The sequence below is a fragment of the Cucurbita pepo genome, chromosome 1 (genome assembly GCF_057944985.1).
Source record: "Cucurbita pepo subsp. pepo isolate OVF chromosome 1, ASM5794498v1, whole genome shotgun sequence".
NCBI lineage: Eukaryota > Viridiplantae > Streptophyta > Magnoliopsida > Cucurbitales > Cucurbitaceae > Cucurbita > Cucurbita pepo.
Window position 1 is genome coordinate 15323974 of NC_141798.1, and position 11982 is coordinate 15335955.

The following is an 11982-nucleotide window of genomic DNA, read 5'->3' on the forward strand; positions in this document are numbered from 1 at the left end:
TATTTTCTTCCTTGGAAAAACCAGCCTACTGCTTCGCCTCCATCTCTTTCCTTTTTTCTCTTCCATTGCTCTCTTTTCTTCTCTCTGTTTCGACGACGCCATTGAAACCCTCGTTCTGTGTTTTAGATCCATTGCGTCTCAATCTGTTTAAGGTTTTTGCATTCAAACTTCTCTTCTCCGATTCGATTTGCCTGGATTTTTTGGCGAACAACAGGAGGGCTCTGTTTTCGTCTCTCTCACATTTTGGAACCTGATTGCCTGTTTGATTCTATCTCGCAATCAATCGTTACTCTTCTGTGCTTCGGGATTTTGGTTCCAATCTGATTGGTTTTTACCGAGATTGTTACTTTGTGCATTTCCTTGACTTTTATTGTGGATTTTAGGACTGCGGATTGCGATTTTCCGGAGCTGTTTTTCGTTTGGTTTTCGAAATATAATGTTAGGTGCTGGATTGCAGTTTGGTCGTGGTTGTGGTGATGATAGGTTTTACAATTCGACGAAAGCTCGTAGGGTGAATCAGGGACGCCAAAATGATCAGCTCCGTAGAGCTCAGAGCGACGTTTCTGCAGGTCAATCTCCTGTGGTTAAACCGACCACGGTGTCCTCGGTGACTAGAGAAACCGAGAGCGGAGATGCGTGTGAAGAGCTCCCCAAATCTATTTCGATGTCGGCCTTTGAGCCAGTGGTATCGTCGCTGAGTAATCTGCAGCGGTTTTTGCAGTCTATCGCGCCATCTGTACCTGCACAGTACCTCTCAAAGGTTTGAATCGATTGGAAGTTTCTCTTCCATTGGCTAATATTTTGTTTTCTTTAGTGTGAAAAAGTCGATTCTCAAATGTTTTAAGTCTTTACCTTTTGCGGCTATCAGTATGGCCCTCCTAATTCTGAGAAGCGGATTGATTTTTGAGTTTTCGGTTCAATTCTGAACCATATAACAAATAAGTGGATTATGCGAAGAAGAAAGCTAGTTTGGTTGTGGGAATTGCTTCGAGGGATAATATACAGATTGCAGTTGAAATTTTAATGTCTTTCCTTTTTCTATCGCCTCAAGTTTATCAAGGATCAGCGAATGATGGTTTATTTTTCTTTTCATAGCTAGTATCAACTTTAAAATCTCAATTAACGATCCCAATATTAACTGTTCCTCTGATATTGTCTTCATTTGTTTTTCATTTCAGACAACCCAATAGTTAACTGTTCCTCTGATGTTGTCTTCATTTGTTTTTCATTTCAGACAACGGTAAAGGGTTGGAGAACCTGTGACGGAGAATTTCAACCATACTTTGTCCTAGGTGATTTGTGGGAGTCTTTTAAGGAATGGAGTGCTTATGGTGCAGGTGTGCCTCTTGTACTAAACGACAGTGACAGTGTTATCCAGTATTATGTACCATATTTATCCGGTATACAGATATATGGTGAATCCTTGAAGTCCTCTGCAAAGTTAAGGTATTCTCGTTATCTGGAAATAAATTTTGTCTATACAATTCTTTGCATTTTTTTTTTGTTTTTTCTAAATTATTTCTGATAAGCTGTTTGTATGAATTTATTGGTGAAATATAGCCAAATGTTCAAGTGAGGGTCAATTTCTGTGGATGTCTTTTTTGTTTTTTCATATCATGCATACTTATATTCTTGATTCAATCATTAGAAAGATTATCGAACTGTTCAAGAATTTTTCTTGGGCAAAAGAACTGTAGGAGTTGATAGCTAATATTTGGTTCGACGATGTTATAAACTGTAATGAGTTCGGCAATATGTGTTATGTAACACTTGAGAATTCAATCTAACAATCTTGTTGAAGAACAAGACCTTTAATTATAAATTATCCAAGAATCTCAAAAACGACAAGGAATCAAGCCAAGGGAAAATTTTGGAACGGATTACTTTGCTGGTCAAGATCAAGCGTAAAAAAAACTCGTTTCTAAACTCATGATTCAAATCACTCCACAAGATAGCTTGATCAAGGCTACTTGAATCACTCTAGAATGCAAATCTAAACATAAGAAATTTCAAGGTTACTTTCATTTTAATATCCAAAATCTTCATATTAAAGCAACAAAATGAATGACTATTTATAACCTTGAAAGTAAACCTCAGAGTAACTTATGGTAAATTGAAAGGTTATAACTCTCATGGTAAATTGAAAGGTTATAACTCTCATGTTCATCAATACCATAATGATCACTAGCTAATGGTAACTTATAACCTTAAAAATAATTCTCTAATAATAATAAGAATAATAAATCTTCTTAAATCCGAGAATTAATATTTTAATAAGCTAACTGAAAGTTTGTAACCTATCTAAGAATAATTGAAAGGTCACTTGATGCAGTTTGAAGTAGATTGCCTTATTCCGTATCATGCAACCTGGTGAAGGGGTAAAGACTGCATTATTTTATTGACAGATTATGATAAATTCTCTCTGGTTTGATGTAAAAATTAACCAAATAAATCCTTGCGTAAGTTCACTGGACCAATTTGAAGGATAACGTATTTTGATTCACTAAATAAGTGTTTAAAGTTTAACATTGGGTTGGTACTCAGTATACTGAATACTTGGTATTTTAGCATGGACTTTTCTATGTGATGTAGGCAACCAGGTGAGGACAGTGATAGTGATTTCAGAGATTCTAGTAGTGATGGTAGTAGTGATTCAGAAGCTGAACGAGCTCTAAAATACATGGAGAAACAACTCAATCATCACAACTTATCTTCTGAGCTTTCTCGTAGAATGGATAGGATATCTTTGCGGGACCAGCTAATTGGACTTCAAGAAGACTGTTCTAGTGACGAGGCTGAATCTCCTAATCCTCAAGGCCAGCTACTATTTGAGCATCTTGAACGGGATTTGCCTTATAGTCGTGAACCTTTAGCAGATAAGGCATGTAAATGCTTAAACAGAACCCCCTCCCCTGTTGAAATCAGAAGAAAATAAAATACATAAATTCTTGCCTTTTATCCCTCATAACCTTACTGTAGTATATTTTCTCCAGATATCAGATCTTGCCTTCCAGTTCCCTGAGCTCAGGACATTACGAAGTTGTGATCTATTGCCTTCCAGCTGGTTTTCTGTGGCATGGTACTGTCAAGCCTGAAGCTAATTGGATTAATTGGACACTTTTTTACTTGCATGTATCACTTATTGTGTTTTGGTGGTTCATTTTTAGGTATCCAATTTACAGGATTCCAACTGGACCAACATTAAAGGATCTGGATGCCTGCTTCCTCACCTTTCATTATTTGTCTACGCCAATGGGAGGTAGTCTATTTCTGTCTCTGCTTCTTAAATGTCTAATTTTTTGTGTGGAGGTGTAGTTCATTTAATTTCCTTGTTTTCTTTTGCGCTACATAATGTTTTTACCTGTCTTTATGTATATAGAAGACTTTTTCTGTCTCTCTGCTCTTCTGTCTTAACTGAGGTTGATGGCGGCTTCAAACAGTACTTTGACAATGCTTGGAATTAGGGATTATTTGTGTAGCAACGCTCTATTATGTTTCACAACTTCATTTTCATATTTTTCTTCACTGAAACCATCTTAAGGAATACAACTTCCACTGCTAAGTTTATTGTCTGTATTTGTTATTTACTCCACAACTTTATTGGAGATTGGTCTCCGATTTTCTGTTAAAATGGTTTTCATTTATAAATTTGTGCTCTTCATGCAAGTATTCATGGATGACTTGGTATCTTAAGAACAAAATACCAATGGTTTATATTTTACCAAGTTATATATAGAAGATTTAGCCCGTACATTGCAACTGTTTTGACACAAACCAGCGTACACTAATCCAATAAGTTCTGACTTTTGTCTATGGCTTGGCTGTTATTTTGTTGCGTATGCATTTGAAATAAGCTGGTAATAAACTGGTAATTGTCTCCTCATGGTTGTAACTTTAAAACAAGTTCTAGTGCTCCATGCCACTCTGCGAATTTACAAATATAATTGCATCTGGGCAAGTTGTATCCAGATTGTTGATAATATGATGGGCCTCTTCACATCTTACATCTTAAATTTTTTTGGTACTGATTCTTCATTTATTTTAATTTCAGGGGGACGCAGTGTACAAGGTCCTGTACTAACGTATCCCAGTGAGATAGATGGTATCCCTAAGATGTCACTGCCAGTTTTTGGTCTAGCTTCATACAAGTTTAGAGGGTCTTTATGGACTCCAAATGGCAGATACGAGTGGCAATTGGCAAAGTCACTTTTGCAGGATGCTGAGGATTGGTTAAGACAACGCCAAGTAAACCACCCCGACTTCCTCTTCTTCAGGCGACGGTGAAGTTCTGGTAACGTCTACGAAATCTAAAGGTGGAAATCAAGATATCATAGTATTCAGTACCATGTCGTGATTTGTGGGCACTATTCTAATTTTGGAAAATGGGAAGGAAAAAGGAAAAGGAAAAAAAAAAAAAAGAAAAAGGAAAAAGGAAAAAGGAAAAGACCAATTTGGGATGGAACTGGAAGTGGGGGAGGATGGTGGATGTTGAATTAAACAAGGCTCAATCAAAGGTCAAAATTGGAAGAAGCAATAAAGGAAAAGCAAAAATACTGTTGGATGAAGTTGTTGCAAACCATCGCTCAAAGTCGGACGGACGAACTTGGTGCTTTTGCTGCATAGTAGCAGGTTTTATCCTTTCTTTTTTACTCTTTTAAGTTACTGAAAGTTTTATCTTAATAAGTTATTAACCGTAGGTGAAATGCAAGAAAAAAGAAACAGGCCTTTTTTACTGTCCTGAGGATGTTTAGAATGTAAAGTATGGAGAGGGGATTTTTGATAGGAAGGTTATGTTAGGAGTAAGCTATGGATCCCCCTCCCAATGTATTTGGATGCTTTTTATGTGCCTTAGTTACAATCGAAAATTGTATAATTTGTTACAAAGAGCTTCGTTATCAATGAACCATTAATTCAAGCTCCATCGTTTTATTCCTTCGTTATCAATGAATGTTTATGCAGGTTTGATGCATTGTTTTGGTGTTTCAAACTTGTTGTATCGAATGGCTGAATGGATCAGTAGCAGTAATATCTGGTATCTCATATATTTGCTTGCTGTCCATGCTCTTTGCGTTTTGGATTCTTTTTCATCGAGTTTGAAACTAGTGTTGGGTTGTGTGTTTGTTTCATTAGCTTCAACTTCCTTTATTTCTTGATTAAGAAGATATGTCGAGTTATGTTATATAAAATTCTTCCGTTGAGATTTACCAAATGAAAGGAAGGCCACAGTTATCCCCCAGAGAGGTGGTGAAAAATGTTTCATGAATGCACTGTTGAAATGATTTCAACCTAGGTGTACAAAATTAGTTGGTTGTATTATATTTTTGGATTTTTGATGCAAGTCCGTTACGGATGAATCTAAGAATTTATTCAAATTTACTGGAACTGAATTTGAATGAAGATTTGGGGAAATTGATTGTTTCAGAAAAGTAGTTGGTTGGTTCATAGAATCAGTGTTTAGAAGTAAGTGTAACTCAACATCCAAGACATGATATGAAACCACTCCATAGAGACCACCCAACAACTCCTTACTAATATCCTTGTTAATTCCAGCCATCAATTCAAAAACAACAAAAGAGTTTGAGAAAACACGAAAATCACTATAATGACCAAGTGGATGCACAGACTTTTGTGGAAAAAATCAAGTGTACACTTGTGGCTTCCAAACTGGACGAAGATTCATAAGGGGCGAAGATTCTAGTCTAGATTATGAGAAGCAAAGCTTCATACTGACTATTTTCCCCCCTTAATTGACTTAACAAAAAAAAAAAAAAAAAAAAAAAAAATTGGCTAAATACTCAAGGTCAGGGAGGGGTAAATCAGCACGAAAGGTAACGTTTATGGGGTTTTGGCTTCAATTTTTCCTAGTAAGATTTTGATGGAGTAAGGTTTTGAGTTTTTAATATGTTAATGTTAATCTTCAAAGGTTTTCTCACAATTTTTACGTAAAGAAATTTGAGAAAGAATTAGGCTAGAAATCGGAGTTTCGACCGATTTCCATGAATGGTGAGAATGTGGTTTCTATCAAGTTCCACTATGTTGAATGAAAAATTATTTTGAAAAGATGGATTATAACTTTGTAACTTTAGTGAAAGAATGAAGTTGAATCAAGATTGGTAGAAAAAATTGTAAGAATGGTAAGAGAGCAGAAGGTTAGTTTGGAAAAATTAGAAAAAAACTAAAGGAAAATCTAAAGTTAATGATTTTTTTTTTAAAAGTTTTAAGAGTATTTTTGAAATAAAATATTAACAAATTTTCATCCAAAATTAACGACAAAAATTATCTTTTATTTTATTTTTTTTATTTATTTTAAACACTATAAAATTAGTAACGTTAGAGCAAACTAAAAAGAACAAATAGAAGACAAAACAAGGGAATAAATAGAAGGAAAAACAATGAACAAATAGAAGACAAAACAAGGGAATAAATAGAAGGAAAAACAATATATTTTTCCATCCGCTGTATTTACAAATTTGTAGATCACTTATTTTTATGTGATTCGAGAATTTATTCAATTCAAATTACTCAACCCAAATTATAAAAATTGGGTTAAATTATAATCAACTACTGAAGAAGACCACACGATGGTAGTGAGAACTTCAAATTGTTGAATAAATTCATTCAACGAAAAAAAAAGAAGGACAAATCAAAGGCCCATTCGATATACTTATAGCCTAATCTTCAGAACTACTAACGAAATGGGGCATGATGGTCGAACAATTGGAAAAAATAAAGATAAACATCAATGATATCTACGAAAACAATATGGTGATCATAAATAGAAAGACATAAAATATTGTAAAGATATAACATATTTTTTCCTCGTAATATCAAATTGTTAATTCGAGTATAACTTAGTAGATAAGACATCAATTATTACGTTAAGTATTAAAGATTGAATTCTCCCACTCATAATTATTGAGCTGAAAAAGAATCATGTCTAATTACATAAAATTATCTCGAACACAATACACAACACACCCCTCTAACTTTGTTTTAACTATTTTAGCATAAATTATATAACATACCTATAGATTCAAGCAATGAAAATGACGAGTTTGGTGGAGGCTAATTTGGTAATTTGTAGTGTTTTTTAATAAAAAATTAAAATATCATTTTAGTTCTCATTTCGTGAAACTTATTCTATTTTAACTATCGTATTTTCAAATATTCAAATTTAGTTTTGGTCGTTAATAATGAAAAATTAGTCTAAAGTAAATTATCATTGCTATTTAATTAATTTTTAATAAAAATTTACTTCAAATAACTAATTTAAAATTTTAATAAAATTGAGAGTATAGAATTAAAATGATATTTTATTGTAAATAGAAAAATAGTTGAGGGCGTTTTGGGAATATGGTTGGAATTGAAAAAGCCTCCGATTATTTATTGTCCCTCAGCTACTGCTATTTATTTATTTATTTATTTATTTATTTATTTTGCAGATAAGTCACTTCAAAATTCAAAATTTGCTGATTTGCCCCTCCCCGCCCTTGAGTATTTGGCCAATGATTAACGGCTACTATCCTCACGTGCCAATATATCGTACTTTACCGCCCATTTCATTATATCGCGAGATTATGGGGGAAAACTCGTTATTTGTTTGTTTTTGTTTAAACATTAAATTGAATTTTCAAAAATTATATGAAGCTAAATTGAGATAAATATAAGATATATAAATTATAATACTCAATATTTAAGTGTTTTTTTAAAAATAAAAATTAGCCTCTATTATTAAATATTTTTAATTTATTTCTAAAAATATTACATAATATTGTGAATGTGAGAGTGAGTATTGAAGCAAGTCCACTTAGAAAAAAATAGAATTCTCCCCATTTATTTTACATTAATTAAAAAATAATTGAAATAGTTTAATTTAGTTAAAATAATTAGGATGTCCACGGACCATCTAGAAAGTTGAGGTTGGTTGGGTTGAGACTCGAGCAACTCGAATAGAGTTCACAATCCAACCTTCTATTTTTAGGTTGTTCTTTTTTTAATTATTTTAAACATAATTATTAAAAAAAAAATGATTGGATTGGTCGAGTTGACCTTACCAAAAAAATGTCAACCTACCCAAGGATCCGAAAACAATGAAACAGAAAGAGTATATTGAAATATTGTTAAAAGAATAGGGAGTATATTGAAATATTGAATAGGGGAGTAAAGGGAAAATGATTAAGAGATTAGGGTTATGATAATGAATGTAATAAAATGAATTAAAAATTTTAAGAGCAAAACCAAAATGAGTTCAAACAACTAATATTTTATTTGAAAGTAAGGAAATTTTGGATTATTATTTTTTGATATTGTTCTATTATATCTCTATATTTTCAATTATTTAAATTTAGTAAATGTATTTTTAATAAAAATTATTATTATTAATGTATCAGGATTAATTTTTAGATTTATTAAACTACAAAAATAAATAAATAAAAGTTGTTAGTCGTGAATTCTTTATTTTTTTTTTGTTGGATGAAGGACCTACGTCTTATATTTAAAGTGGATAATATCGTACCATTGTGTGGAGGGTTGTGTTCATGTAACATGATATCTGAGCTATACCCTAAACTTAGCCACAATGCTCTGAGTTTAACCACGTCGAACAAAAGAGACTCCAAAAGAAAAAGGAGTGAAGGCTCCTCGAAAGTACACTAAAAAATGACTAGGACTCCAATAGAAAAAGGAGCGAACTTGGATTAAGGGGAGGCGTACTTGATTGAGAGAGGGGTCCGGATGAAATCTCCATTGGTATCTAATATGCAATATGTGGCCATAAAACAATGGAAGTGGAGGTTGCATGCTTCCAATTCCATTTTCTGTTGTTCATTTCTTTTCCTCTCCGCCTTTTGCAGCCTCAGTTTGTTAGACTGTAAGTTGTGTTGTTGCTTGGAAATGCTCTGTTTCTCCTTCCAAAATGTGGCTCTGTTTCTCCTTCTTCTATGCTCCTCCTCTCATTGTCTTCTTGTAAGTTCTTTGAATCATGAAGGGTTTATGCTTTTGTCATTTAAGCGCTCCATTTTCGAAGACCCACATGGGGCTTTGACCGATTGGGATTCCTCTGATGAAACCCCTTGTTCTTGGAATGGCGTTGGCTGTATACACCAAATTGTTGTTTCCCTTACGTTTCCTAAGAACAATCTATATGGGTTTCTTCCTTCTTCTCTCGGGGCTCTTTCTGGCCTCCGCCATGTCAATTTCAGGAACAATAGGCTGTTTGGGAGCTTGCCTTCACCGCTCTTTTCCGCTCAACGCCTACAAAGCTTGGTTCTCTATGGGAATTCCTTTTCTGGGTCTGTTCCAAATGGGATTGGTAAGCTTAAATTCCTTCAAACTCTGGATTTATCTCAAAATCTCTTTAATGGGTCATTACCCACTTCGATTCTTCAATGCAAGAGGCTTAAAACCCTTGATCTTAGTCAGAATAACTTCACTGGTTCACTGCCTCATGGGTTTGGAACTAGCTTGAGTTCTTTGGAGAAACTTGATCTTTCATTCAACAGCTTTGATGGTTCTGTTCCTAATGATTTGGGGAATTTGGGTAGCTTACAAGGAACTCTTGACTTGTCTCATAATCATTTCTCTGGTTCAATCCCTTCTAGCCTTGGGAACTTACCTGAAAAGGTTTACATTGATCTCAGCTACAACAATTTGAATGGTCCAATACCCCAAAATGGTGCTCTTATGAACAGAGGACCCACTGCTTTTATTGGGAATGCTGGGCTCTGTGGTTCCCCATTGAAGAACACATGTTCTTCACCATCATTGCTGCCATTTCTCCCAAGGACTTATGGTGAAAACGCTAAGAAGGCCAGTGGATTAAGTAAGAGTGCTGTGATTGCCATAGTACTTGGTGATATGATTGGCATATGTTTAGTTGGGTTATTGATCTCCTATTGTTATTCTAAACTGTTCAATCCAAGAAACAGCAGAGAATGTTTATGTTTCAGGAAGGATGAATCCGAGACGGTTTCACAGAACGTTGAGCAGCTCGATCTCGTGGCATTGGATGAACAAGTTGAGTTTGATCTTGATGAACTTCTGAAAGCATCAGCATTCATTCTTAGCAAAAGTGGGATTGGGATAATGTATAAAGTGGTGCTCGACAACGGCGTTACGTTGGCCGTGCGACGATTAGGCGAAGGCGGTTCTCAAAGGCTCAAAGAGTTTCAAACAGAAGTAGAAGCCATAGCAAAGCTAAGACATCCTAATCTTGTCACTCTTAGAGCCTATTACTGGTCTGTTGATGAGAAGCTGCTCATTTATGAGTTCATACCAAATCAAAACCTGGCCACTGCCATTCATGGTAAAATTTTCACAACTTTTTGTGCACAAAACATTATAAATGAATGATCGTAGTGAAGTTATATATCTGGTAAAGCTATATATGGTAGACAGTTATATACAATATATGGTTATATTTGGTAAATCGATGTACTTTCTGCATTCTCTGTATTACCTGAAGTCATTCATATAAACCTTTAGCCAATATTTCTCCTTGCATTTTCTCCCTCATATTCTTTGTGTTCATCTAGATCGAGTATGTGTGTTATATGATCGTAACACTTATATACTTGTTTGTTCCATATTATTTAAAATATCGACAGGAAAGCGAGAAATGGAAGCTTTCACGCCGTTATCTTGGTCGGTAAGGCTAAAGATCATGAAAGGAATTGCTAAAGGAATGGTTTATCTCCATGAATTCAGCCCCAAGAAGTATGTTCATGGAGATTTGAAGCCCAACAACATACTTCTCAGTGAGAACATGGAAGCCAAAGTTTCAGACTTTGGCTTAGCTCGACTTGCCAACATAGCTGGAGTAACCCCGACCGTACAATCGAATCGAGTGGCATCGAATAAACCGTTAGATCCAAAGCCATCGAAAACCATAACGTCCGAGATCATTTGCAGTTCATCTTCCAACACTGGAACTTATTATCAAGCTCCTGAATCACTCAAAGTCTTGAAACCATCTCAAAAATGGGATGTTTACTCATATGGTATGATCTTACTTGAAATGATCACTGGAAGATTCCCATTAATCCAAGTGAGTTCTTCCTCTGAAATGGATCTTGTTCATTGGATCCAACTCTGCATTGAAGAACAAAAGCCAATTTCAGAAGTCATTGATCCATATCTAGTTCGAGATGCAGATAACGAAGAAGAGATCGTCTCGGTACTAAAACTTGCAATGGCTTGTGTTCATGGAAGCCCTGAAAGGAGACCTTCCATGAGACACATCTCGGACGCGCTCGAAAGGGTATCGTTTGAACCGAGGAATTAAAAATCCGAGCCGTTCTAATAGAGATGGAAGTTTGTGTATTGGTTAAGACGACAGGATAAAGATGGTAATGACTTTATTTTGATGTTTTTAAGATTGTTGTGTTTTGTTAGCTGTGTGGTCTGCCCTAAGAGCATGCTTTTTTATAGGTTTCATTAAAAAAATGTTTAGATTATGTTGGGAAGTTGTCTTCTTCTTCTTGCTCTTTTTGCAGACCTTTGGCATCCTCATGTTCTAATTCAATAAAGACATTTCTCTATTATTTGCTCCATCTTACTTTATTGTTATGCTAAATATTCTTTTATTATAATAAGTAATGGAAGTAATGATACAATGTTACATTTAACATTTTAAGCTAATCATACCAATATGGGCTTTTCCATAAATAACTCGAATGAATATAAAGTATTGATGCATCAATCTAATAAGTTGTAAAGAACCGTTGCTACTTCTTCAGAAAATCTCTAATCCAAAATGACATGATTAAAGTTTACTGTTCCAGCTTCATCGACTATGCAGAAATCAGAGCATCATCTTTAGAACTCTAGACACTAATGGAGATAGAACTAGTAAAGATAATTCGACCAAAAATTGAAGATCAAAACTTAACTTTCTTTTAGTTTAACAACAATATGTAAGGTAGAGATTCAGACTTTTAATTCTTTGGTCAGAATATTTGTCTTAATCAATTGAACTATGTTCAA

The 11982-nt window shown here is 34.5% G+C and overlaps 2 protein-coding genes across 2 annotated transcripts; both read left to right on the forward strand.

Moving 5' to 3' along the window:
* Positions 1-4932, forward strand: LOC111811852 (uncharacterized). Its single transcript, XM_023698891.2, has 6 exons — positions 1-760; positions 1235-1446; positions 2593-2881; positions 2994-3079; positions 3168-3259; positions 4052-4932. Exons 1-6 carry the CDS (start codon positions 437-439, stop codon positions 4282-4284), a joined length of 1236 nt encoding a protein of 411 aa, XP_023554659.1. The 5' UTR covers positions 1-436; the 3' UTR covers positions 4285-4932.
* A 3841-nt stretch (positions 4933-8773) lies between these two features.
* LOC111789156 (receptor protein kinase-like protein ZAR1) lies at positions 8774-11549 on the forward strand. The gene is made up of 2 exons (XM_087126674.1): positions 8774-10303; positions 10605-11549. The coding sequence occupies exons 1-2, from the start codon at positions 8893-8895 to the stop codon at positions 11279-11281; spliced, it is 2088 nt and encodes a 695-aa protein (XP_086982800.1). The 5' UTR covers positions 8774-8892; the 3' UTR covers positions 11282-11549.
* Positions 11550-11982: the final 433 nt, after the last annotated feature.

Coding starts and splice junctions, on each gene's coding strand:
- LOC111811852 (XM_023698891.2), top strand. CDS start 437: ATGTTAGGTGCTGGATTGCAGTTTGGTCGTGGTTGTGGTGATGATAGG. Junction 761..1,234: donor CTGCACAGTACCTCTCAAAG/GTTTGAATCGAT, acceptor TTTTCATTTCAG/ACAACGGTAAAGGGTTGGAG. Junction 2,882..2,993: donor GTGAACCTTTAGCAGATAAG/GCATGTAAATGC, acceptor TATTTTCTCCAG/ATATCAGATCTTGCCTTCCA.
- LOC111789156 (XM_087126674.1), top strand. CDS start 8,893: ATGCTCTGTTTCTCCTTCCAAAATGTGGCTCTGTTTCTCCTTCTTCTA. Junction 10,304..10,604: donor CCTGGCCACTGCCATTCATG/GTAAAATTTTCA, acceptor AAATATCGACAG/GAAAGCGAGAAATGGAAGCT.